A 25015-nucleotide genomic window follows, 5' to 3' on the forward strand; every position below is an offset into this window, starting at 1 on the left:
TCTTCATTAGGAAGAGTGTAGTTGTAGCAGGAACTAGGGAGAAATCAAAATCTCGATAAATAATGGAATGGCGGCACTTGGAGTTTCGAGTTTCTATTTTTCAACCTTCTGTCTTTGGCATATTACAAAAAATAGTAAAACTCAATATTTTTTTAAATCTCTAGTTTCAGCGATAAAGACGTGTCTGCTGAATATTCTCCCCAAAGAAACCAATCGGTCTGCTAGATCTTGAACTATCATGCAAGCTAATTTAAATGCATTTTTTAAAACAAGAAGTTATATCTCCCGCAATGTTTAATATATCTCGATGAAAAAAATACTGTACATGCTCATAAGATGAACAAATATATCTGCAAAATCTCAGTACGAAACAACCTACCTACTATTAAAAAAAAAGATCACAAATTGAAAGAATGACAGTATAAACAGCAATACCCCCATGACTTTGTAATTTTCACCCCTTTGAGACGTTGGTGCGAGTTGGAACGCACGGTGGAACACGTTTTAGGAGAGTCCTGTGCTCGAGGACCGAGCATATCTCTGAATTTCGTCGCTCGCAAACAATACAATCGAATCTCTTCGATTAATTAGTATTAGGAGAGAAAGGTGACAGGGGCGAGATGGGTCCGCGCGGGCATAAAGGAGATAAGGGCACCAAAGGGGAGAAAGGAGATAAAGGTAACTCAGGACCAGCCGGGATTCCCGGTGTGAACGGCATTCAAGGACCCCAAGGCAACAAAGGAGAGCCAGGCAAAGATGGAGACGCCGGCGCGCCAGGAGTCGGTGGTTCAAAGGGCGATAAAGGCGAGAGAGGACCGCCAGGAGCCACGGCTATAGCGAGCTCCGGTGACTACATTACTATCAAGGGTGAGAAGGGCACGGCGGGCAAGAGGGGTACCAAAGGACATCGAGGACCACCTGGTCCCGCTGGACCACCTGGAAAACCGGGAATTATGGGAGAAATTGGGTTACCCGGATGGATGGTATGAGAACAACCTTTCGTTATTTTATAGATCTATATAATTTCTTCCGCCTTTCATCGTACGCATCTGATTTCCTTCTTACAGGCTGGTCCGCTAGAAACGGGAGACCTTCACTCATTAAGTTTCACCCATTTAGTAGTTCAAATCCGAATAAACTGCACTGGAATTTTTTTTTATAGTATTTTATGGGTGGAAAAGAATATTATATCGTTTAGTGTCTCTAATTTGGAATATTCCCAGATATTATGTTTTATCTGTGAAAGAAATGTCAGTGGAATCTTACAGTATTCTTGTTTTGCAAATATTTGATGTGATCAGGATTTTATGATTATTGAAGTGTATTATCAGAGTCTCCTGTTTGTGGTAGACCACCCTGTACAAGCAAAGGGAGTTACTAAATACTAGTACATTATTATTCACATCAATAGTAATGCAATGCACAGTATATTTGGTTTAAGTGAATACACATAATTGTTTCTTTTTTTATACCAAAATACTGTCCTTATAAAAATAGTTTCACTTGGAGGGTGAAACTATATAACGTCGAATCTGAATTTTTCATTCTTTTTGATAGAATCTATTATATTCATTTTATTCTGCATTTCAAAACGCTCTAAATAACGTATCTAGAATCCAGGTTAATCTAAAGTTTATACACTATTAAGAAGAATATAAAATTCTAAATATCCGATTCGATATTCAATTTTCCCCTTCGAGTCGTAACGACTTTTATAATCGGACGATTTAATATTTAGTATTAGAAAAAGAGATGTCTGTTCTTTGCTTTTTCCTTAATTTCTGTACAATTTCGTTCCAAAGTTTTAAGCAAAATATTTTACGATCGTTAAATTACCAGACACGAAACCGCTATGGCGAAACTAGACGATAATTAACGCGTATCGTGTTCCGTTTAAAATGTTGAATAATTACACGCTGGCGTGTGAAAATTACAATTCTAAAATTCTAATACTCTTTTTCCAATGCTGAGCACAGAACACTATGAAAGTAAGTATTACATAGCACCGTACAGCCCACCAGTACTATTATTAGGGTTGACCAATAATTAGTGTCAGATTTCTCTGAGTAGATGACGATTTTTTCCCCAATAAAAAGTACAAAAGTTTAACGCAAAATATTGTGAATCAAAATGTTTAGTAAAGCAATTCTTACTGAAAGCTCCGACATTACTTTTTGGCCAACTAGATGCTAATTTAAAGATTGCCCTCTGTACATAATCTCCCAAATAACGTCGAATCAGATTGAACGTGTTTATTGGTTCGAATAACGATAGACAGCGTAATAATTGTGTCATGAAATTAGAAATCACAGTAATCGAGCGAGTGTACGGTAGACGGACTTGCGCGCGAGATTAATTAAAGGGTTAATGAACATAGAATATTCATGCACGGAAGGTATAACACGAACGTTACGTATCGGTAACTGCTTCCAACAGGGCCGCCCTGGAAATCCTGGACTACCCGGACCTGTTGGACCAGGAGGACCCAAGGGGGAAAAAGGTGAACCCGGAACACCGGGTCCTTACGGAGTTTCCGTTGGTGTAAGTACAATTTACAATTTCCCTTCGAACCAGCAATATTAAATTTACCGTTATTTATTTACGTTGGATCGTTGGTTAAATTTTTATTAGTCAAAAGTACCGGTTCCTTATATAATTATACAAAACTTAATACCTTAAGAGATATTTCGTTTCATTTTTAATATTACGAGCCCAGTGCTGGCACAGTTATCGTTCTCCTGCATTTCCCCTATCGTACGAAACATTAAACGAGATAACATTCTTTTAAGGGTAACCTTTTTACACAATTTAATCTGGTAACTGTTAGAAAACTTTCTAAAGTTTCGTAAAAATAGAAAAATTTCAGTCTCATCAAACATTTGTTATCGGAAGCTCAACGAATATCAGATTGTTGTTTGTCTGTGATATTTTTATCGCGAGCAACGTGCAGGAAAAGGTCAGAAGACAATGTGAGAACGTTGAAGAGTTTCCCAACGTGAAACGGATAAAGTTAATGGACACATTTTTGTCCTGTCCTGTAACGGGTGACGGGTTAAAGTGGAGATGTACACGGTAATCTACGACCCCCATTGCAAAGTTTTGCAGGTCATTCTGCGTAAAAAATAAAAGGCGAACATGGGTTTGCACCAACTTCGAACTCTCTGATTTTAGAAAGTCATCCTTGTTTTCACTCAATTTACGTGTTCTAGGGAATATACTAGACTAGGTCCTCGCTATTATCAATACAAAGTTAGTTTTCACTTGGATGATTTTCAACTCTAATCAAATAATTCAAAGACTAAGTATTTTCCTATAATTTTTACTATTTTGTTTTCATTTCGTCAGAGTTTCTTTGTGGTATTTTATGTTTCGCGTGAATTATTATTTCAATATTCGTTTTTCGTGACAAATTGGTGTAGTTTCATTATAAGTAAATGAAAAATGGGGGGAAAAAATACGCTTGTGAACCGATGCGGACCGTTATGAAGAATATCGATATCAAATAATAAAGCTAATCGCTTAAACCGATTTGCAGTTATCGTGTACGCCGTTATGAAAGCCAGTGTTTCGAGAAAAACGCGTTTGAAATTTCATAATGAACCCGTCCGTGCATACGGCTGGCGCTAACGGGCTATAACTTCCTATTAATGCGAATTTCGATATGGTACAACTTGCATATTATTTTTAAGACTTCGAAACGTCAATTTATGGAAAATAAATATTTCGATTTTTAGAATCCGTGAGCACGCTGACGGTGGTTTTATATTTTTCCCGGAGAGGTTTAATATTTCGCTTGTCCGACCATTACATGTTATTTCTACTTGCGTTAGAGTCTTCGACAATTCCATAAGTCTCGCGTCGAACATTGATTTCAGTATATAGACATTATATGGACACTGTATATTCACTTTAGAGGCATCAAAGAATTTATAGAAATTATTTGTATTGTGTAAATATTACAAGGACCATAATTTAAGAGGCTCGGTAAAAAGTATGTCTTGACTAGTATGTCAACTAACTAACTGACAAACTAACTAACTAACTGACAAACTAACTAACTAACTAACTAACTAACTAACTAACTAACTAACTAACTAACTAACTGCAAACTAACTAACCTCTGACCATTGCTCATTACTGCTACTTGTGTTGGAGTCCTCAATAATTTCACAAAACTCATGTTAAATATTGACTCCATATAGACTCACACTGTATATTCACTTTAGGGGTACCAAAGAATATATAGAAATTATTTATACTATGTAAATGTTACGATGACTATGATTTAAGAAGCTCACTAAAAAGAAAAACTTGGCTAATGTGTCTGACCATTGCTCGTTATTTCTACTTAATTTTCGGGGTCTTCAACAATTCCGTAACTCTGTGTATTTATTTTAGGGGTACCAAAGAATATATAGAAATTATTTATACTATGTAAATGTTACGATAACTATGCTTTAAAAAGCTCACTAAAAAGAAAAACTTTATTAACGTGTCTGACCATTGCTCGTCATTTCTACTTAATCTTCGGCGTCTTTAACAATTCCGTAACTCTGTGTATTTACTTTAGAGACACCAAAGAATATATAGAAATTATTTATACTATATAAATGTTACGATGACTATGATTTAAGAGGCTCACTAAAAAGAAAAACTTGACTAACGTGTCTGACCATTCCTCGTTATTTCTATTTGCATTAGCGTCCTCGATAATTCCGTAACTCCCGTAAATTCACTTTAGAGGCACCAAAGAATATATAGAAATTATTTATATTGTATAAATATTACGATGACCATAATTTAAGAGGCTCACTAAAAAGAAAAAATTGACTAACGTGTCTGACCGTTGCTCGTTATTTCTACTTAATTTTCGGCGTCTTCAACAATTCCATAACTCTGTGTATTCACTTTAGAGACACCAAAGAATATATAGAAATTATTTATATTGTATAAATATTACAATAACCATAATTTAAGAGGCTCACTAAAAAGTACGCCTTGACTATCATGTCTGACCAATACTCGTAATTTCTACTTGCATTAGCGTCCTCGACAATCACGTAACTCCCGTAGATTCACTTTAGAGGCACCAAAGAATGTATAAAACCTATTAATATCGCAACGTAATATTACGATGACCATAATTTAAGGGACTCAGCCCAAAAGCGGTAGCAATTTCATTTGAAATTTCAGTCTCATTTCACGCCAACCATACAATGAAAAACGTAACGCTTTCGTTCAAGTTCCAATTCGCGTTTCTCCGTTTTTATTCGCGTCGCGGCTCGATTTGATGTTTTTCAAAGCTGTTTAATCACAGGTTGGACGTGAAAGGCTCGCCGGCGAGTAGATCCCGGAGCCGCGGCGGAACATTTTTCAGTCGTAGCAACCACTCGGCGCGAACCAACGCGGAACTTGTAGCGGGTGCTCGTAGATTACCTCCGTCGCCCCCGACGGTACCGTGTCGTCCTAGCAAGGAACGGAACCGCGAGGGTGACGGAAATTAATGCAAGTGTGCGAGTGACGCACGCCCACCACCCCTTTTTCCCCCGCAATCTTTATCGGTCACCGAAGCCACCGGGACCCGATTTATTCGACGACCCAAACAAAAATTCGTCGAAACTTCCAACCCGGGAGGGGGCGTCGGTGACAACTGACAAGCCGCGCCGAATGCGCGTGGCAGCTCTTAATTTACTACACTTTGGTTTAAAAGCCGTTCGCGCGGACGTAAGGCAAACTCGACGCTTTTATCGCGTCACGAAGACGCGTACGGTGATTTACAACGACGCCTCGAGACTTTCGCGTAACCTTCGATCTTCGTCGAGACTAAGCTTGTCTTTTTTTTTACAACTGTTCCCCTCCCCGTGATACAAACGCTGGCAATAAGTTTTTTGAGCGGATTTAGGAAGAATATTCGTAATATTGCGACTTTTGAATCGTAACAAAAATGAATACCTGGGGGGAGTTAATATAACGCGAATAGCAACGTGGCGACATGAATTTTAAATTGTTAAAGTTTTCTCGTCTCGTTCTCGCGGGACAGGGAAGATATTTTCTATCGAAGCGCAAAGATATCGGAACAGGCGAAATTTTCGTTCGAACGGGGTATTTTCGCGGGGGGTACAAAATTCGATGATCCGTAGATGTCAGCGATCTGTTGAAATAGAAGAACGTCACGTAGACCACCTCTTATAAGAGATTAAAATGATTCCGTGTAATCCCCTCTAATCCGTCGTTTTCGAACTGCACGCGAAGGACAGAGTAGATAATCTACATAATTGCAATCGCTATTTACTCTGGAAGGTTCGAGTCGCGGATTTATGTTGAGTAAACGCTGTTTGCTCGTCAAATCGACCACTAAGAGTCTTTATTTTTTAACTATTATTCAACGTGTAAACCGTAATTCGAGATAACGTTCACGTATCGAAATGCCTGGCGTCAAACTAATTACGTAAAATTACTTCCAACGAACTGTTTGATATAAAATGAGTGTCTAACGTCTCTATTCGAAAGTTAGTTATATTCTCAATGTAACTGAGATGAACGTAGTGTTTGTAACGACTGGTAATGGTCTTTTCCATTTATCTGGACTCCAGGAGTAATGTAAGTTATCGATTAGGCCTTGAACAATGTTCAGATAAAAGGCGATAAAGGAGACGAAGGTTTCCCTGGGATTCCTGGACAAGCTGGAAGGGACGGCCAAAGAGGACCTCCAGGACCACCTGGACCACCGTCTCAAGGAAACTATATTCCAGTCCCAGGCCCCCCAGGGCCCCCTGGACCACCAGGACCGCCAGGAATGCTAGGTGGACAGAAAGAAGAGTCAGGATCAAGTAGAAGCCATATATTTGGCGAGAAGGACTATTACGGAATCAGACAAGGTAACGGACAATTAAGTACAACGTTATTCAATTATGTCCATCTTACTAAATATAAATAATAACGATATAAATTGTTCGTTTGTTCCGTCAAAAGAAACATGAATCCGTGAACTATTCGGAACGATCTATTTCCTATATCAATTCTACGACCCCCTACAAAAATTAATTATATGTTTGTACAATCTGCGATACGTAAAAAGACCATTACAAATATTGAATGAAATATTCCAAAGAACGAAGGGTTCAATTATAAAAATATTTGTTCACGCTGCAAGGTCTGGTCGAATTACAGGCTCTACGTGAATTGAAGCAACTGAAAGAATTAACAGAGCAATTAGGTAATTCATATTAATGTAAAGTATTATAGCAAATAATTTTTTTAGAAAGCGCATTAAGCTTTCGTCGTACGCATATTATGAATTCTATTTAATTAGTTGGAAAGAAGCACATGATTAATTTTAGTATATTTGTTTTTTGATTCTGTCAATCTGTCAATCAAATTTTGTTTAAACTTTCGCAAGGTTCCGCGACCGTGGCAACGAGAGGTCCTTTGGAGAGCACGACGAAGATCGTACCTGGAGCAGTGACTTTCCAAAACACCGAAGCCATGACAAAAGTAATATTTCTCGCGATAGGAAACAATGAAATTTCGTAATGATTTTAATAACATTTTAACTGATTCTTGTCCCTTAGATGTCCGCTGTAAGTCCGGTTGGAACATTGGCGTACATCATAGACGAACAGGCGCTTCTCGTTAGAGTGAACAATGGCTGGCAATACATTGCAGTTAGTATAACATACGTTTACTATTATTATACAGGGAGTTCGAGAAATACGAAAGAATATCAATTTCTTGACTGAGGCTTCGTTAAAAAATTAAAAAATTTCAAATCATTCTGAAAAAATTATTTTCGATTGCAGGGATCGATTACTATCATTTTTGGTCATTACATATACCCCCGAAATCCTACGCATTTTCGAGAAAAAAATTCTTTAAAATGCCGTAACTTCTGAACGGATTGAGGGATTTGAATGTTTCAAAAGGCAAACAACGCGTATTTTAGTGAGGAATATGTAGAAATTCTAAGAATATTCGAAAAGTTATTGTTTAACCCCGTAAAGTGAGAGAAACCCCATAAAAATGGTCCAATTTTCAAACAATCATAACTCCTGCAATAGTGAATATATTTTAGTGAAATTTTTTTCTGAAGTAGGGCTCATGGGTACCTACAAAAGAGTGTTAGGCAACTTTTCTGTACAGCGTCAACCAAATTTTTAAGAAAAATCCACAAGGGGGTAGTGCCTAAATTTTTCGGTGAAAAAAAAAATTTTTTAATCGTTCTGGAAAAATTATTTTCAGTTGCGGGGGTCAATTGCAATAATTTTTGGTGAATAGACCCATCCTCGAAATCCTACGCAGTTTCGAGAAAAAAAATTCAGGAAGGTAGACAAATTTTTCGGCGATATTAAAAAATTTCTAATCTCTCTGGAAAAATTATTATCGGTTACGGGGGTCAATTACAATAATTTTTGGTGAATAGACCAACCCCCGAAATCTTACCCACTTTCTAGAAAAAAATTCAGTACGGGCGGAACTTTAACCGTTAATAACTTTTTAATGAAGCGTCCATCAACAAATTAGTATTCTTGATTTTCGTTTTATTTTGGCCTCTGAAATCTCCCATTAAAATTTTTCCCCGTATATTAAAAAAAATTGTACGATATTATTTTTAATATTATCAAAAACATTTCAAGAATAACAGTATTCTCGATTTTGTATAAGCCACATAAGTTTCTAAGATTTTGACGTTACCTTAAAGCTTTGATGGCCGCTCGTTTTATAAGGAGACCGTTGCCTGCCGGCGGCGATTCCCGTGACTTTCAACCCCGACGAAAACTCCCTGTTTTCCGACCTGAAATTTCAAATACAACGTTTTATATTCAAATACCAGCCCTGCATAATTTTATCTGAAAACAAACATACGAATAACTATAGAACAGAATTATTAGATAAACTATCGTTAGGAATTATTTTTAAATTTATGCGTATGTAAATATATTTGTGAACATCAGTAAATGGGATACGAAAGTAGCTGTTCGAGGCACGGTATATAAATTTCCAGGAAACTCCGTTGCAGGGGAATCCATTTAATTAGAAATATTTGTCCTATATTCTCTAGTTGGGATCTCTTTTATCAATAACTACTCCAGCACCGCCGACCACGTCGCCACCTCCAGCAAACCCACCTTTTGAGGCTTCCAACCTGATCAACCAGATACCTGTAAAAGCAGATGGAACGGGGGTGAGTTACTATTTTAATCCTGTCGAGTGTAAAACGTTACTGATAAGATGTATTACCTAATTCGTACTGAATTTCCTTCCCGCTGCCAAGTGGTATCCACGAATGGTGAGATATGAACGCCCTTAATCATTTTAATGTAACTTTTTCACCGTGAATATTACCTTCTGTATGTATTTTAGTCTTTTTTACCCCTGTTATCGTCGCGGTACAGAAGTTTAAGTACAGAAAACGTTACAGTTGGTACCGTTTAAAGCATCGAAGGATCGGAGTGTCTCGCCTAAATGTTCCAACGTAGCAATAAATATCGATTTCTACAGGAATATAGCAAGTAAACGATGTTACAACTTTCAGTTACGAATGGCTGCTCTGAACGAACCGTTTACCGGAGACATGCACGGCGTACGAGGAGCTGACTATGCCTGTTATCGACAAGCAAAGCGAGCTGGCTTGAGGGGAACGTTCCGTGCATTCCTCAGCTCCAGGGTTCAAAACGTCGACAGCATCGTGAGACTCGGGGACAGAGACCTCCCTATCGTTAACATAAAGGTGATTTAAAACAAAAAGCTTGTAAACGTTTAAAAATTATTTGTACCCCCATTGAACTTGGTAAACAAACTTACCAGTCAAATTACAAAATTTCCTTTTCCCAACCCTTCAGGGAGACGTCCTCTTCAACTCTTGGAAGGAAATGTTCAACGGAAACGGAGCGTACTTCTCTCAGAACCCTAGAATTTACAGTTTCAATGGGAAGAACATCCTCAGTGATTTTGCATGGTAAAACATCCAGTATTTCTCTACCTGAACAACTATAATAGATCATCTCTTAAACTTGAATTAGCTCTTTTACAGGATTGGTGTCAGATTTTTTGTATACTCTTCATCCTTGTTTTGGTCTTCTTGTGTCATGTGCAAAATTCTTGTATAAGCTTCAACGGAATTCTCTCTAAAACAAAGAAACGAATAAAATTAAAAGATACTTGCATTGTGAATTTAAGATAGAGATAGTTAAATATATACATAGAACGTTCAACTAATTCTAAGCATAAGCTTTTGTACCTTAGCTCCTGTAAAGGAGGCGTGTTTTTGAAACTTTATCAACGCGTGACTTTCTTGCAGGCCAGAAAAGGTGGCTTGGCACGGCTCGCACAAATTAGGAGACCGCGCGATGGACACGTACTGCGACGCCTGGCATTCGAGCAATTCTGATCGTTACGGATTAGGATCGCCCCTAACGGGGGGTCGTCTCTTGGAGCAAGTTCGTTATTCGTGCGACAACAAGTTCGCTCTGCTCTGCATAGAAGTGACCAGCGAGATTACAAGAAGAAGGCGGAGCGTCGAAGTTACGGAGGACGCGGAGGAAATGTCGGAGAACGATTACAAGGAGTACTTGGACGCTCTGATGGACAACTAATCGCGCCCGACGAACAGAATATCAAGCAAAATAAAACCAATTCGCTCGTCGTTGTATACATAGAAACCGAGATGGGGACCGTTGATCGTCACCGTTCGATGGACGAGAATTCGAAGAAAAGACGTCGAGGACGTGGTCTATCGAAACGGTGACCATCTCGTTTCTAAAACCGCGAAACTCTATCTCTAACTCCAAAGGTTATAAAACCCATATCGCGAGTCATTAGCCAGCGCTTTACACGAATTTCCGTTCTCTTTTTAAGAAATAAGACTGATCGTCTAGACATCGTTCATCAGTGTGTCATATCGATTGCCTGTACTTTTTGATCCGTCGCTTATCGGAGCGGTCGGAATAATTCGATATAGTATTCCATCGGCGAGCAACGCGAACTCGACGTCGTTAAGAGTTCCCTACATCACGATAAACGTCCAGTACTTAGATCGCTACTACGAGAGGAGATTCTTAAAGGCGTGACGAGATATGCCCGTACCCAAGTCATAATTTACTGTTAAGAGATAAAAAAAAAATAAAATGGAAAAAAAAAAACATACTTAAAACTAACAGCTGCCCTACGACCTAAATAAAACGAACATCGTATTCGCGATCGAATTGCATTTACAATTTAGCCAATACATATGAGCGTGTATGTTAGATGTAAGGAAACAAGTTGATTAACGAGGATTCCGCAAGACCATTAAGTTTCTCGAAATCCGGAATCCAGATTTATGCTCCGTGTACGATTATCCGCAATCTGTGCGAGCCGATGCACGTGTTGTCGTTCGAATGCCAGACAGAACCCGTGAACGGACCGTTAGAAATTGGCCTAACAGTTGCGACAGTCGATAAAAGCTTTCGAAATTACTAGCGTATACGTAGCAATATTTTATAACTGATAGTTCGCTCGGGAACGTTACCACTCTGCGAGCTGTTTCGCGGTCTAATCGTCGTAAACTTTTGCTTTACATCGAGCATAAATCGAATCTAAGTCAGTGTCTATAATTCGAAGATACGATATCACTAACATTAAACTAATTTATTACGATTAAATACAGAAATGGTCGATCTATATCTTTAGGTTGTCAGCGTGCTTGTTGGCGAATATTTCGTACCGGAAGATTGTCCCTTGATGTCGTACGTAGATCTTGACATCCCTATGTGAAACCAACCGTTCTTCGATATAGTTTGCACCAAGGACCGTTTTATTTCGAAATTTTGTATTATTTGTACACTTTATTATTGTCTTTCTAAATAAAAGACGAAAAGTGCATCTACTGGACTAATTGAATCTCATTTAACGCAGCGGCTCGATGAAGAGATCGATGTCGTTGTCCATTGACGATGACAATCGCTGCAACAGAGACGACTCTATTTGTAAAAGAGAAAGAAAATTAAACCGAGATCTCTTCATCGAACGATAATTAACCATGTTCCAACCTTTATCCACACCTCCTAAATGTCCTAATCGCCGCTGCTCTGTGTACGAAATGTTATCACATGTAACAACGGTCAGGGATTACAAAACAATATCATTAAAAAAAATTGAAAAAGTTTAATGTTAATTCACATAGTACTATCCATTTCTTAAAATTCATTTTCACATAGATGATCTTTAAAAATATAATTAAGATTTTAAAACAGCCAGTGCTTCTGTGAACTTTAAACCTTCTAAAATGTACGCTAAATTCTCCATGGACGCATCCACGTCTTCTTCTGCCCAAATTGCCAACATATTTTTGCATTGTTCGTATGGTGTTGGTTTCCCTTGGAAAAATGTGATCTAAAAAAAGTAACCGTATAGTTTTATTTTCTACTTTTCTCATGACTAATTATATTCTACTATTTGTTTACCTCTTCACTCGTATAACCAAACTTAGTTGCTAATTTCTTCCAATCGTTTTTTAAAATATCTGATAATTTTGCCACCATTTCAGGCGTAACCTTTGTTAGTTTTCGCCCCTTCGTATCCGTATTTTCAGACTCAACTTGTTCACTATCTTGTTTTAAAACATCTTCGGTGAATTCTTGATCGTTCGACTCTGACGGCGGCGTTTCTTCGGTATCTAATTTTATATCGGACTGCGTTTGCTTTAATAATTATATAGAATTTATTTTTAAATGACAGAACTATTACAAATTAACCAAACGTAGGTATTATACTTACTGGACGATCTTTGGCGATTTTTTTAATCATTGTCTCAAGATATTCAGGAAGTTTATTAATAGGGTAATTTCCATGAACAAAAAAGTGAGGACTACGTCTGGCTAGTAATCTCAATGCTCTCCAACCAAAGTTTCCATCGTTTACTTTCCTACGTTTTATAAAAGAAGCTGATAATTTAAAATATTACAAAAATTATAAAAAAAAAAAGAAATATACTTACTTGTACTCATCCTCAACCATTGCATTGGGATCTAACTGCATAATAGCTTCTTCAAAGTATGTCTCTAAAGATGGAAGGAAATCTCTGTCTTTCGATTTACATGCTTCAAGATTATTAGGGCATAGATTCCATAGTTTTGTGAGTTCTGGACTATGGATAGTTAAATTTAGTTACGCATCTAATACACATGTAAATATTTTTGTTTATGCTTATTTATACTTACTTTCCCATGTGATATTTCCCTACTGCTTGAGCATCTCTAATAACATCTCCGATTCTACGTCTTGGCCTTTTTGGTTTCTTTAATTCCTCTGCATCAGCATTAGAATCAGAAGCTGGCTTTTTGAATGGCGGGCAGCCCTCGTTTTTCCATGCATTCCAATGCTCTTCGCGTTTTAATATATTTTTTACAGTTTCAGCGAATGTTGGGCCATCGGGAGGTGTTTCGATCAGTAAGGCATAAACTTGGTCTGTGGTACCTTTTACCCAATCTATTTGGTCCGACTTCAGCTCATGCGTTTCACTTAAAAAATTGCAAAAGTTATTGAAACTCTGTGACATGAAAAGCTCAAAACACTATTTAAGGAAAGCAGACCTTGTCTCATAGCCACTGGCAAGGAAGCTTTGGAAAACAAACATCATTTTATAGCTTTCAAAAGTCATTTTACTAGAGATTTAAAAAAATGTGCAATTCTATGAAGAGGAATTGTGAATTCAATTGTAATAAAATACAAGTGCACAAAGAATGTGCCCACGTATATTGTAGATACTTACGCTTTAAATTTTACAGTGCTATTAAGATATTGGAAAAGAATGAGAAATTGCAGCAATACATATCGCCTAAAATTTGAATCGGATAGCTGTAGTTCCAGTAATTTCTGATTTGTTAGATATTTTGCAAAATAAGGGGTTTCCTTATGAGAACCTTCCATTGAAGAATCAACTTTAACAGAGGTTGCAGGATAATTGCGTTGTTCTTCTAATTTAAAAGATGAAAACGCTGACAAAACGCTTGACGCATGCTAGAAAAAATATAAACAAAAAAAGTTTTAATTGCCAGCAAAGAAAATATTTTTGATTGCAATAATGGTATCGTAACGGTAACTTGAACTTACTGCTGAAAATACTTTCCAGTGAATTTTGTGATAGCATTGATTTGGATTTCTAAAAAAATCTTGTAGTGCCCAAAATTTTGTATATAAATTATAATCAATTGGTACTTTGGTCTCAGATTTATCATCATCTTTAGTTATTTGTTCCAACACGTCTCCTTCTGATTTTTCAGATCCAAACTCAGTATAATTCTCCAAATTAAATTCACTGACAATATTGAGTCCAGATCGTTCGGAGAAAGGAAAAAACTTGGCTAAGAATAAAAGAATTCTGCCGCAAAATACAGTCTGTTGCGACCGAGATAATCGTCTCAGCAGGTCATTGCACATCCTTAGTAAATTATTTTTACAAGCACTAAAGAACAGATCTTCTTTCCATACGACAACATTATTTTCAACAAATGTAAAAAGTTGTTCGCATCTATCGAGCGTCATGGAATCAAATATATCGCTAAGTAACATAACTGGCATGCTTGCTGTCGCCAAGTCCTTTCTGCATAGCTCGATGCAGAATGTAATGTAGGTCTCGAGAAGCGAAACATTGCTTGGCACTTGCTCTGATAAAATCACAAGAAGAGTGTCTCTTAATGCTTGATCAATTGCAGCTTTTCTGTCACTATCATTTGTACATCGTTCCGTGCATTTCTTTTGAAATGTCTGTATATCTGGTACTTTAAAACATTTTTGCAAGTAATCCTATGAAAAAAAAACAAACAGAACAACATTGAAAATATCAAGTGTATAACCTCAAAATGATCATTGTTCAAAATTATAAACACAATACTTACACTATATTCTTTTCTTAATACTTCGAACATAGCCATGATATAAAAGAAATTTACACGATGTACTCGAACAAAAAGTTAACAAGTTTACTTCGCTATGTATTAAGCATCGTGCAAGCTATCAATAACAAACTTGTTATTCAGTACTGAATAGTAACGACGAACTTCCTTAGCGCAGTGTGGCCAGATTTGGCATAATTGAGTGCATAGACGGCGACACTAGTAACGACGAATTTCCTTAGCGTTTAACGAAGTGGTGGGGAAAGCCGACATATCCTAATCCTACCGCACGAGCTACATGTTACGTGTGGTCAGCGTTTCACGCAACTTCAAAAAATCGATGAAGTTTTTGAAGTTTTTGAAGTTTCGAGCTATATAGGCACATACATATAAGCAAAGTCCATAATGGAAAAGAATTTACACGGAAATACACGTTTTAAGACCCCCTGATCATGTTTTTACTATCGAAAAAAAAGAAATTATCTTCATTGTTCCTATGAATGAGCATATGCATATACATTCGACCACCCCTGGGAAAAATTTTAATGGGAGATTCTAGAGGCCAAAATAAGACGAAAATCAAGGATACTAATTTGTTGATTGAGGCTTCGTTAAAAACTTATAGAAACATTTCCGGCCACACAGTATATTTTCGATAAAGAATTTTTTTCTCGAAAGTTCGTAGGATTTCGGGGGTATGTCTATTCACCAAAAATGATTGCAATTGACCCCCTCAACCGAAAATAATTTTTTCAGAACGATTTGAAATTTTTTAATTTTGTCGAAAAATGTATCCACTTATTGAATTTGTTTCTCGATTTCGAGAATATGTCTATTCACTAAAAATGGTTGTAATTTAGCTCTGCAACGATTATTGTACCTGTGAGTATGTACACGTATTAATGTGTAATATTCGAAAACGATTACATTACAAATTAGATAAATCCCTTGTATTTTACTTATTAAATAAATTTATTTTATAAATCTGTATCTTGAGACTCTATTTAACAATTTTAAAATTATGACTGATTTAGCAAAATAAGATACCAGTGTATGATTTTATTTACGTATGGATAATATGAAGACAAAATTAAAAAAATTCATACTTTGGATATTTTATTAAAATATACATTTCATCCAAAATACAAAAGGAAAAGATGTATATACAATTATATTCCGAAGGTCCTGCGCAATAATGATAATAACAACGATTACAATAGCAATAATAATAATAATAAAGTAATTGCAGCGTAGTAACATATTCGCAATTTTGTATAATTTTCACGCATACCTTGATAAATAAGTCCTAAAAATCGATGTATAAGTTATTGAATAAACGATTCCTCATTTCTATTAACATGTTTCCTTTTTTATCGCTTTCCGACGAAAAGAAATATTTGCTTTCAATTATCGTAATGCCTTCTTTTTTTTTTAATGGGTACTGATAAATATTTGCAAAATATCCTGCTATTTGGTAGAGTAAAATTCTATTATTGCCAAGCACAGTATACAATGTACTTAACATGGAATTCGAAATCCGGCCACCACGTACGTTTATTAAAAATTCCGATTATTATTAATCGTTGAACGTTCACGCAATTTAAGAGAGCATCTATACCCGTAGTTTATTAATAATTATTCTGCTTAATTACGTTCGCATCTGAAATTTCAAATTGCAATGAAAGTTATTTTACATGATATGTATCAAACCATTTTCTAATTTTTGTACCCTTTATCTTAATTCATTATTTAATATTGTCTCCTGCTGAATTTGCATAATTAGGCAGTGAAACATTGATTAAAATAATTTGTACACAGCGCTTCGACGCACTTCATACGCAAACGATCAAATTAAATTGCACATAATAATAATGCATAACTGAAAGCAACATTTTATTCGCGCTAATTGTTTCTTAAGTAATAAATCATTGATTTTCTGCCTTTGATTACTCATGTACGTAACATGTTTAGAAGTATTGAAGATCTTTCCAGGGTATTTATTACTTACAGCATCACTAATATTTAGATTAATTTGCTTATAAAATGTTTATGTTATTTTTACCATTTTTGTTTAACAGCAAGAGATAATGAATTAGAAAAGTGTCTAATATTTAAGGACTTCAATTAATTAAATCTTCTTGGCAATATTTGCTCACATTGTGACATAATTCGTTATTATTCATATTTCAACTGTAAGGTCGTTTGTTCTATTATTATCTATGCATATACTAGTAAATTTTACGTTGCGACAATTTTTAGACGTTTTAGAATTAGCGAGATTTTTTTTTTGTTTTTTTTTAATGACATGCAATATTATTTTTATTCCAAAATATAATAGACATAAAATGTTTGTTTTATTCTCATTGACATCAACTCCAAGGCACTAATAAGGCCTTTATCCCCCTCAGATGCGATAGAAATTAAAAAAAAGTTTAAAATATAACGAACTCGTGGGAGACTCTCGGCATGGTTGTCAATAATTTAAATTCGAGAACACTATAGCATGTATTAAAAATGAATGTAATGTAATTGTAGGCTTGAAGGTAATCTTAAAATATTATTACCGTAAAAATGAGAAATGTGTGAATAATATTTTAACATGATTAGGTAGATAGTTTCAAATCAGCAATATCATTCGATAAATTTCATTTAATACTGTTTTACGAAACTTTTCGAATGTATAGACATCATCATTATCACCGTCATCATCACTAGTTGTTATAATTACTCTCGTATCAGAATCGAACGATTGCCTCGTTAGCATATCATACAAAAGGGGGAGGGTGATAGTATATTCATGATAAATGTTTACAAATATAAAAGCAAAGTAATCAGACCGTGTTTCAAAACCGAAAACGGGTGATACTTTAGAAATAAAAAATATAACAATGTTTCGCTAATAAAGGCATTATTGAAACAAGTATTAATATAAGGGTTTGTTATTTAAAAAAAAAAAAATAAAAGGAACACGTGTAGAATGTTAAAACAAACCGTTAAAAAGTGTCTCCCACTGTTTCTTCTCTTTTCAAGATATGCTTGATCACAGTTATGTGCAGAATAACATACAATAATGCAGTAATAATACGAAATGATGATTCGTGCTATTAGCCACTAGTTTTTTACAATAAAAGTAAATGCTAGAGACTAAATGAAGGTTTCTCGTGCGATAAATAAATTCCTCTATGCTTTACTAAAAGCTAGTAAAGTATAGATCATTTTGTGAACTCCTAAAACAAAAGAGTTAATTCGATCAAAATTTTCTAACTTTACATAAACTCGTCGAATAAACTCTTTCTTTAAATATGTGTTTCATTTTAAATTAAAGCTAATGTACACAATTTACTTTTTTTTAGCCTACACTAGAACCGATGCGTTTTTATCGTGCAAAGCCGACTATTTGGCGCACACATCATACGCTTGTGTTATTAATTTTATATTAAACTTTATTATTTACATTTTATTAACGCATTCGGTGCTATTGGCTACAAAATAAGCAACAATAATCTTCGTTCGATACGAGTTGCGCAGCAATAACAAAATTTGCCGATTGCGTTACAGAGTTCCTCAACGCAAGTGCTGTTTGTATAGTAATAAAATAAATTTTAATACTGAGAACATGTGTGCCCTTTCTTACTTTCAATTATAGTACTTTGTACCTATTAATTTCCATTGTAACAAAAATTAATTGAAAACAATATTTTTCTAATAATTCTAAACCTATGTTTAGAATATTTAATCAAATGTACAGGTGCGTTGTATAATGTTATGACTGTTGATATGATATCAGCACGTTCCTATAGATAATTAAGAACATGTATAAAATACACTCGTAAAATAAAAAACTTGACACTTGCGTCTAAGGTCATGATTTATATACAAATTTTGTATTTTCCCCTTGACCACCATGAGTCATATTTGTAATAATAATACATCTGTAAAATACTAGATTCCCAGCACTGTTTTCAACAGATATCTGATTACAATAGTGTGAATTTGAGTATATATTCTTAATCTGTCACTAAATTCTATTATTTCAAAGGTAATTAATGCGGAATTATTAATTGACTGTGCATATTGTTACTACATTTGATTAAAAAGAAAGTGAAACCTTTCGAGAATGAAACACGTTGTCCTAAAACTGGAAATATCAGGTAATGCACATCGAGAAATTTTGAATGCTTTGAGATTCTTAAATTATCGACATATTTTTCGAGATTTTTCGTTTAATATAAAATAGTAACGTGAGTATGTTTTATAATTGAACAATGTTTTTCATTATGTGAAAGAATTCATTTTCCATAGATATTTTGTGCATGCATGATTTTTCTATCATACCTTGAACAATGAAATTAATTCTTTGATGGTGATCTTATAAGTAAATTATCGATCCTAGAGTTATGACGGAAAACTTGGTTAATATAAATAAAATCAAAATTTAGGCCAATCAAAATATTTACCTCGATGAAATTGTAATTTTTGCGCATCTCTATCAGTCATTAAACAATAAATAGTTAGAGACCAATATAATCAAAACTTCTGAGGAACCATTCATTTTAAATGTTCATGGACGAAGTGAGGAAATCACAAGTGTGTTCATATACATGATGTACCAATCGGCAATTACTTGCCGGTCATTACAACCATCAAGGCCATTCAGACATTTGTACAAAAACATTGTCAGAAATATTTCTGACATTCTATGTATTAACATTTTCATTTTATAATACTAGCTCTTTCCTTACTCTCCTCAGATAACATCTCTCGATACTTGAAACATTAATTTTTAATTTAACGACAGTAAAATCTGTCGACGAATATTTCCTGTTATGAAAATGTATAGTCTCAATAATTCTATAAAACAGAATATGTATACGCTACACGTAAAATAAGGTTATGTATTTTACCTATTATTCAACAGCAAAACCACAAGTTTCTTCAACCGCTTGTGTAAGTTTGTCAAGCATTTTCTGATAACACGGATAACTTTCTGGAATATCTATTCTATTGAAACAAGTATGCGCTTTTGGTAAATTTTCACTAGGCGCATCAACGGCATGAATTGTAAACAGACGTGGACCGGCAGCCCCTGTTGATCCTATGCAAATTAATTAACGATACTTAATAAATATAAAAAAAAAAAATTATTTTCATTCAATTGGATATATGCTTTTACCTTGCAAAGCTTTGAAACCCTGCAAAGGAACTCTGGAACTTCCAGTAACAAACTGAAGTAACCGAGCTCTCATTTCTTCTCCGTAAGATTCCACAATTTGCCAAAACCATTTTACCACTGGCGTATCGGGTGTACAATGTTTTAATCGTGTGTGCATTTTCCAGTCGTTAATATCAATAGTTCCTAAGCCACCTATAACCAATTCTAATTCTCTTTCATCAAATGGTCTTAACAGTTGAGGTGGAATTAGTTCGTGAAATCCCTTTTGTAATGCCAAAAATTGTTGTTCAATTCCTCGCATAAAGCGATAATTTACGTATAATCGGACATATTCCCTTTTATTTTCTTCGGTTACAGGAATGTCTTTACCACCCGGTTTTAATTCGTGGTTTTTCAATACTCCAAAACTACTATGTTCTACCGAAAATGTAGCATCCAACACTCCGTCTATACTATTTTCTCTGTCGATGGGACAATATTTTTGTAATATATTTTATGAAGATTTTATATATTTATTACTTTTGTTTACTTACAACATCCATGTAAGACTCCTATGTAACTCTGGATCGACTCCTTCTATATCGGTAAGAGTAATAGCTTTGTTAAGCAACATTTTATAAAATGGAGTCGTGAAACCACCATCTATATGATGACCATGGAAAACAGCAATTCCTATTATCCGGCCAGCGAAATGGAAGTATGATAAATGTTCTGGATTTATTCCTGAATCTGGATTGATTTGAAGCGTATAATTGTCGTCTCTCGAATATTGAAATAAACCATACTGTGGATTTAACATTTCGTGTGACAGTAAATATAACCACTCTCGTGCTACACCACCATAATCAAGACCTTCTTCGCCACGAAATTTAACCATAAGTCTTTTACGCATGTCTTTTGGTCGCATTTTCATTATTAATCTGTATGACTCCTAAACAAATAATTATATACGTATGAAATTTGTATTATAACTATCACCGGTTATGTAATTTGAAGAATAATATTCTAGTTATTTCTCAATTACGAAATTAATATAATGAAACACTCACTTCGAATATTTCATTTCGTGATACTTCGAGCCTACAATGCCCACTTTGAGGCTGAAGAGCATTCAATTCTGCTCTCAAACACTTCAACTTTGCAACTAAATCTCGTTTATATTTTGGCAGAAGTTCATTATCCATTAGTTCCTTTGGCAATTCAGACACGGTCTGTGCATTCTGGCTTGATGTATTCTCCACTATATTACAAATTACAAATGTATAAAACATAAACGAGAGTATTACTTTTACTGAAGAGTAGTAATTAAACTGCATTGATTACAACACTGTGCTCTAATGAACGAAATTCCCATAAAATAAAAATGCATTTCGGTGAAGTAAAATTGATTAATTATACATCTAACCACTGAAAAGATACTCCATAAAGATAAGATAAAATTGTATAATGTACAAATATTTTTGTTTTATTTCTATATCACGTTAAATAGGTTAACTTGTTTATAATTTAAACAGCACCGATAGTATCGATCAATTTTATACAAAATATGTTGTATAAATTTCATATATTCTGTGTTTATATACAAAATTTTATTTTTGGAATAAAAATATTGAAATATTACTTAGACTTACATGTCGGTGAATTATTATTACTTCCACTTTCTGTTCTTGGCCTTTGTTGAACTGTAATGCATACAATGCTTGGTGATGCAGGCGTATCCGCTTCTGCCGTTTCATTCGCAGTTGTCACCGAATTACTTGAATTATTCGTTTGAATCGTTACGATATTATTTTGTCGCTTACTGTTATAAAACAATAATTTCACAATTTACAAAACGAAACTTTGAAATTCATTTGAATATTTTCATTTACCATTCACTTACTTTAATAAAATGCTTATAATTTGGCTGGACAATCTAGGATCAGTAAATTGTGTACTTCTGTTATTATGATCCACAAAATAAACACGACCGCTTTGCGTTTGTCGCATTTCCCAGCCACTGGGTAATGGTCCAAGTTCATTTACCAATTCATTTGCTGGTAAATCACGAGGTATTCTAGGATCATGCCATGTAGATGAACCAGTTGGCACATGATAAAAATATACTTGTCCTTGTTGCGTTTTCCTCATTTCTGTAAAATATTTATTTCATTTTTATCCAATTTTTGCATTTATTTTCATACATACAAAAGACTGTAATAATCTGATACTTACCATAACCTCTAGGTAAATCTGGTGGTTGCGGGGGATCATATCTCCTCTCATTGTTCAGTATTGCAATGTTTCTATTTCTATTACTTCGATTAGGCCTACGCGGTTGACCATTATTAATACTACGATCTGGTCTGGCATTACCACTTTGATTGCCATTTTGTTCATCAGCTGCTCTAACTGGTCGTCGTTCCCGCACTGACGCTGGTGTTACATTTCTTGTATTATGTTGATTTTGTTGATTTCTATTTTGCTGTTGGGTTGGTGTATTTCTTGGTGTATTAGAAGCAGAACTATCTCTGCTAGGTGTTCTACTAGGCGTTCCTTCCCCGTTCCATTCAGGAGTACTATACCTCGTAGGACTTTCAGTTGTTACATTAGGAGGACTTCCACTACCACTGGGAGAAGTAGATTCAGAAAAAGGAAGCGGTGGTGGCTCAGGTGTAGTTGGTATAATACCATTACTAGGTCTATTACAAAAATCAAATTATATAAGAAAATTTAATATTGGAAGTTTACGATGTTTCTGTAACAAAAATTTACCGAGCATTTGGACGAGTCCACTGTGTAGTTCTAGTATAATGATTAACATAGTAAAGTCGTCCACTCCGAGTTCTCCTTTCTTCCCAACCGTCTGGTAAATCTGTCGGACAACTCAGGTCCCCAAGGACATCCACTACAGCATTATGACCAACTGTATTACTCACAGCACCATTATGACCATCCCGTGATAACAGAGATATAACAATTTGTCCTTTAACAACATCAGTATCATCCGAGTGTGCTTTGCAAAGATCTAATCGTTGATCTACAAAATATACAAACGTTTAATAATCAAACATCATGAAAGTAATATTCACGGTTACATATTACTATAAAAAGGTATAATTACATCCTGTATCCTTAAGTCTTTGTATTGTATTGGATAATATTCGTACACATCCCAGAAAACCTCCTCCTTTCTTTTTATGAATTTTTTTATGATTCCAAACTGATATAGTGATACCGTCGTTCTTCCCAATGTATCTATAAAAGGAAATTAAGAATTGAAACACTTTTCATATATAAAATCAACCATATACTATAATTGTAAAATAATTACAAGTCATAATGTTGATTCCATTTGGGATCTAGTGTTGCCTTACAGGTATCAGTGCTATGACACTGACCCGAACCATCGACCGTGATTTTAGCAAAAGGATCCGGTAGGCCTAAAATAAATATTTTGCGATCAAGTATTCTTTTACAACTTCGTTTCTTTTTCATGCAAAAAATACTCACGGAACAGATCTTTTCTTGCAAGATTACGGGCACATAAAACTGCAAAATTTATATAATGAAATTACAAGCTCAGCCTGTATTAACACACTTTAACAACGCATATAACAATTATGAAACAAATAATATAGTATGTAGATAAATAGCTTAAAAGCAAAATAATTCCATAAATATATTACTTTAATAGCCTACAAGTATATTACAACTACGTATAAATATTAATTTTATATAATTTTTTCTTTTAAATAACTCGTTCAGTTTTATCAATCTCTTTTTTTTAAACAGAGGATGACATTAAATAACAATCGACATCATAGTCGGTTTAAAAAAGAAAATAAAATAGCAATTTTTTATTGCGAGTCTGTTGTACATTGGAATATTATAATCTTTTTATATATACAATGAAGTTTAGGATTTGAATAGTAACAAAATATCAACAACGCACGTTTCAAAGAAATATTCAACTCGCGCATCGATACTAGGCGTCTGACATTTGTTAATTGGACCTATTCACGTTTGATTTGATCTCGATTACAATCCTCGTTGAATCAATCAACACTGAGTAATTTTAAACTTAAAAATGCTTGCAACAATTGTAACCCTCCGGAGAGTGTTAAGATATTAAGGGAAAGGCAATGCGGGCGTGACAAGTTCACCAAAATTAACGTTGTCGGCCTACGGTCTCCCGGAGTGCTCACGGTGGGGTCTTGACCTCCGATAGGGAGTTGCCATAACCAAAGGACGAAAACCCTAGTCAAACCTTTTTGCGTATCTCCATCGTATTACACCGAAAGAACAAAAGCCAATATCCGCGAAGGCTGCTTTGACGTTTCTCGTATACGGCCCTCCATAAGGTTTACGACGGTGCCATATTAACGAACACACAACAAATACAAGACACGAAAGGGATCACAACGCGTGTTGGTATCGGCCGACTTTCCTCTCGCGGGTAGAATCATTGTGATTTCCTGATAAACTCACTCGTCAAACGAATCTTCATGGCCCCATTCCTCCTACTACCGCCCGGATTCGACATTTTCCACGCACATTTAACGCTTCCTACTGCACATCGGCACTCTAATTAGTAAATAAAGCTGCTGCCTCGAAGCGGCGGTGCAATCCGCACACACGCAACCATGCACGATCGACTGTTGCAGCTGATCGACCTTACCGACCGTATCGACACGAGTTCCTTACGCCGACTCGAGACTCTCGATATATCGAAACTATTCCGCGGTTCGTTAGACGCTCACAAGGTTTCAATTTCTCAAACACTTTTCAGTAAACTTCAAGTTATATAATAAAAATCAAGTGAGATGTGGCTTAAAATTGCATCCGACAGAACATAACAACTTATCTCAAAGTTAACATTCACATGATAGTATAGTAAAACTAAAACATCGATTTAACGATATTCGATTTAATGAATTTCGGATGCAACCCTCCAGACGCGGACAATGTGGGAACAACATTTTGCAATTTT

At 35.3% G+C, this 25015-nt stretch overlaps 3 protein-coding genes across 7 annotated transcripts in view; 1 reads left to right on the forward strand and 2 right to left on the reverse strand.

The window, feature by feature from the left end:
* Positions 1–11779, forward strand: part of LOC122404627 (collagen alpha-1(XVIII) chain) — a 313588-nt gene extending 301809 nt beyond the window's left edge. For 3 of the 4 annotated variants that reach the window (XM_043408763.1, XM_043408765.1, XM_043408766.1), the window contains 10 exons: positions 592–983; positions 2437–2541; positions 6617–6878; positions 7400–7494; positions 7572–7664; positions 9059–9181; positions 9272–9286; positions 9533–9727; positions 9840–9955; positions 10298–11779. In XM_043408763.1, coding sequence (XP_043264698.1) covers positions 592–983; positions 2437–2541; positions 6617–6878; positions 7400–7494; positions 7572–7664; positions 9059–9181; positions 9272–9286; positions 9533–9727; positions 9840–9955; positions 10298–10592 — 1691 coding nt within the window. In that variant the 3' untranslated portion in view covers positions 10593–11779. The remainder of the gene's footprint in view (positions 1–591; positions 984–2436; positions 2542–6616; positions 6879–7399; positions 7495–7571; positions 7665–9058; positions 9182–9271; positions 9287–9532; positions 9728–9839; positions 9956–10297) is intronic. The other variant, XM_043408764.1, reaches the window with a different exon arrangement.
* Positions 11780–12173: 394 nt separating this feature from the next.
* On the reverse strand, positions 12174–15018 carry LOC122404629 (THO complex subunit 1). The gene is made up of 8 exons (XM_043408768.1): positions 14874–15018; positions 14089–14781; positions 13748–13995; positions 13197–13496; positions 12974–13123; positions 12754–12901; positions 12441–12677; positions 12174–12369 (listed from the first exon to the last, which is right to left on the reverse strand). The coding sequence occupies exons 1-8, from the start codon at positions 14907–14909 to the stop codon at positions 12214–12216; spliced, it is 1968 nt and encodes a 655-aa protein (XP_043264703.1). The 5' UTR covers positions 14910–15018; the 3' UTR covers positions 12174–12213.
* Positions 15019–16123: 1105 nt separating this feature from the next.
* On the reverse strand, positions 16124–24840 carry LOC122404616 (E3 ubiquitin-protein ligase SMURF1). 2 transcript variants are annotated; one of them, XM_043408743.1, is made up of 13 exons: positions 24514–24840; positions 23536–23574; positions 23357–23465; positions 23147–23280; positions 22798–23062; positions 22258–22724; positions 21926–22175; positions 21675–21844; positions 21093–21283; positions 20577–20974; positions 20044–20504; positions 19775–19956; positions 16124–19691 (listed from the first exon to the last, which is right to left on the reverse strand). In XM_043408743.1, the coding sequence occupies exons 1-12, from the start codon at positions 24566–24568 to the stop codon at positions 19778–19780; spliced, it is 2718 nt and encodes a 905-aa protein (XP_043264678.1). In that variant the 5' UTR covers positions 24569–24840; the 3' UTR covers positions 16124–19691; positions 19775–19777. The 2 variants fall into 2 exon arrangements, with proteins under 2 accessions (XP_043264678.1, XP_043264677.1); XM_043408742.1 differs by having other exon boundaries at positions 19775–19965; positions 24514–24839.
* Positions 24841–25015: the final 175 nt, after the last annotated feature.

This window comes from Colletes gigas, unplaced genomic scaffold, assembly GCF_013123115.1.
Source record: "Colletes gigas isolate AHSC1104 unplaced genomic scaffold, ASM1312311v1 Colletes_gigas_Sc00003, whole genome shotgun sequence".
In the NCBI taxonomy this organism is placed as follows: domain Eukaryota; kingdom Metazoa; phylum Arthropoda; class Insecta; order Hymenoptera; family Colletidae; genus Colletes; species Colletes gigas.

What these genes read in the sequence shown, in the direction of transcription:
- LOC122404616 (XM_043408742.1), bottom strand. Translation starts at nt 24,568, where the DNA reads ATGTCGAATCCGGGCGGTAGTAGGAGGAATGGGGCCATGAAGATTCGT. An exon ending in CATGAAGATTCGTTTGACGA is followed by an intron (nt 23,575 to 24,513) that starts GTGAGTTTATCA and finishes TAAATTTTGCAG; the next exon opens with TTTTATGTGCCCGTAATCTT. An exon ending in AAGACTTAAGGATACAGGAT is followed by an intron (nt 23,063 to 23,146) that starts GTAATTATACCT and finishes TATATTTTGTAG; the next exon opens with ATCAACGATTAGATCTTTGC.
- LOC122404629 (XM_043408768.1), bottom strand. Translation starts at nt 14,909, where the DNA reads ATGGCTATGTTCGAAGTATTAAGAAAAGAATATAGT. An exon ending in ACTGGAAAGTATTTTCAGCA is followed by an intron (nt 13,996 to 14,088) that starts GTAAGTTCAAGT and finishes TATTTTTTCTAG; the next exon opens with CATGCGTCAAGCGTTTTGTC. An exon ending in TTGGTTATACGAGTGAAGAG is followed by an intron (nt 12,370 to 12,440) that starts GTAAACAAATAG and finishes TACTTTTTTTAG; the next exon opens with ATCACATTTTTCCAAGGGAA.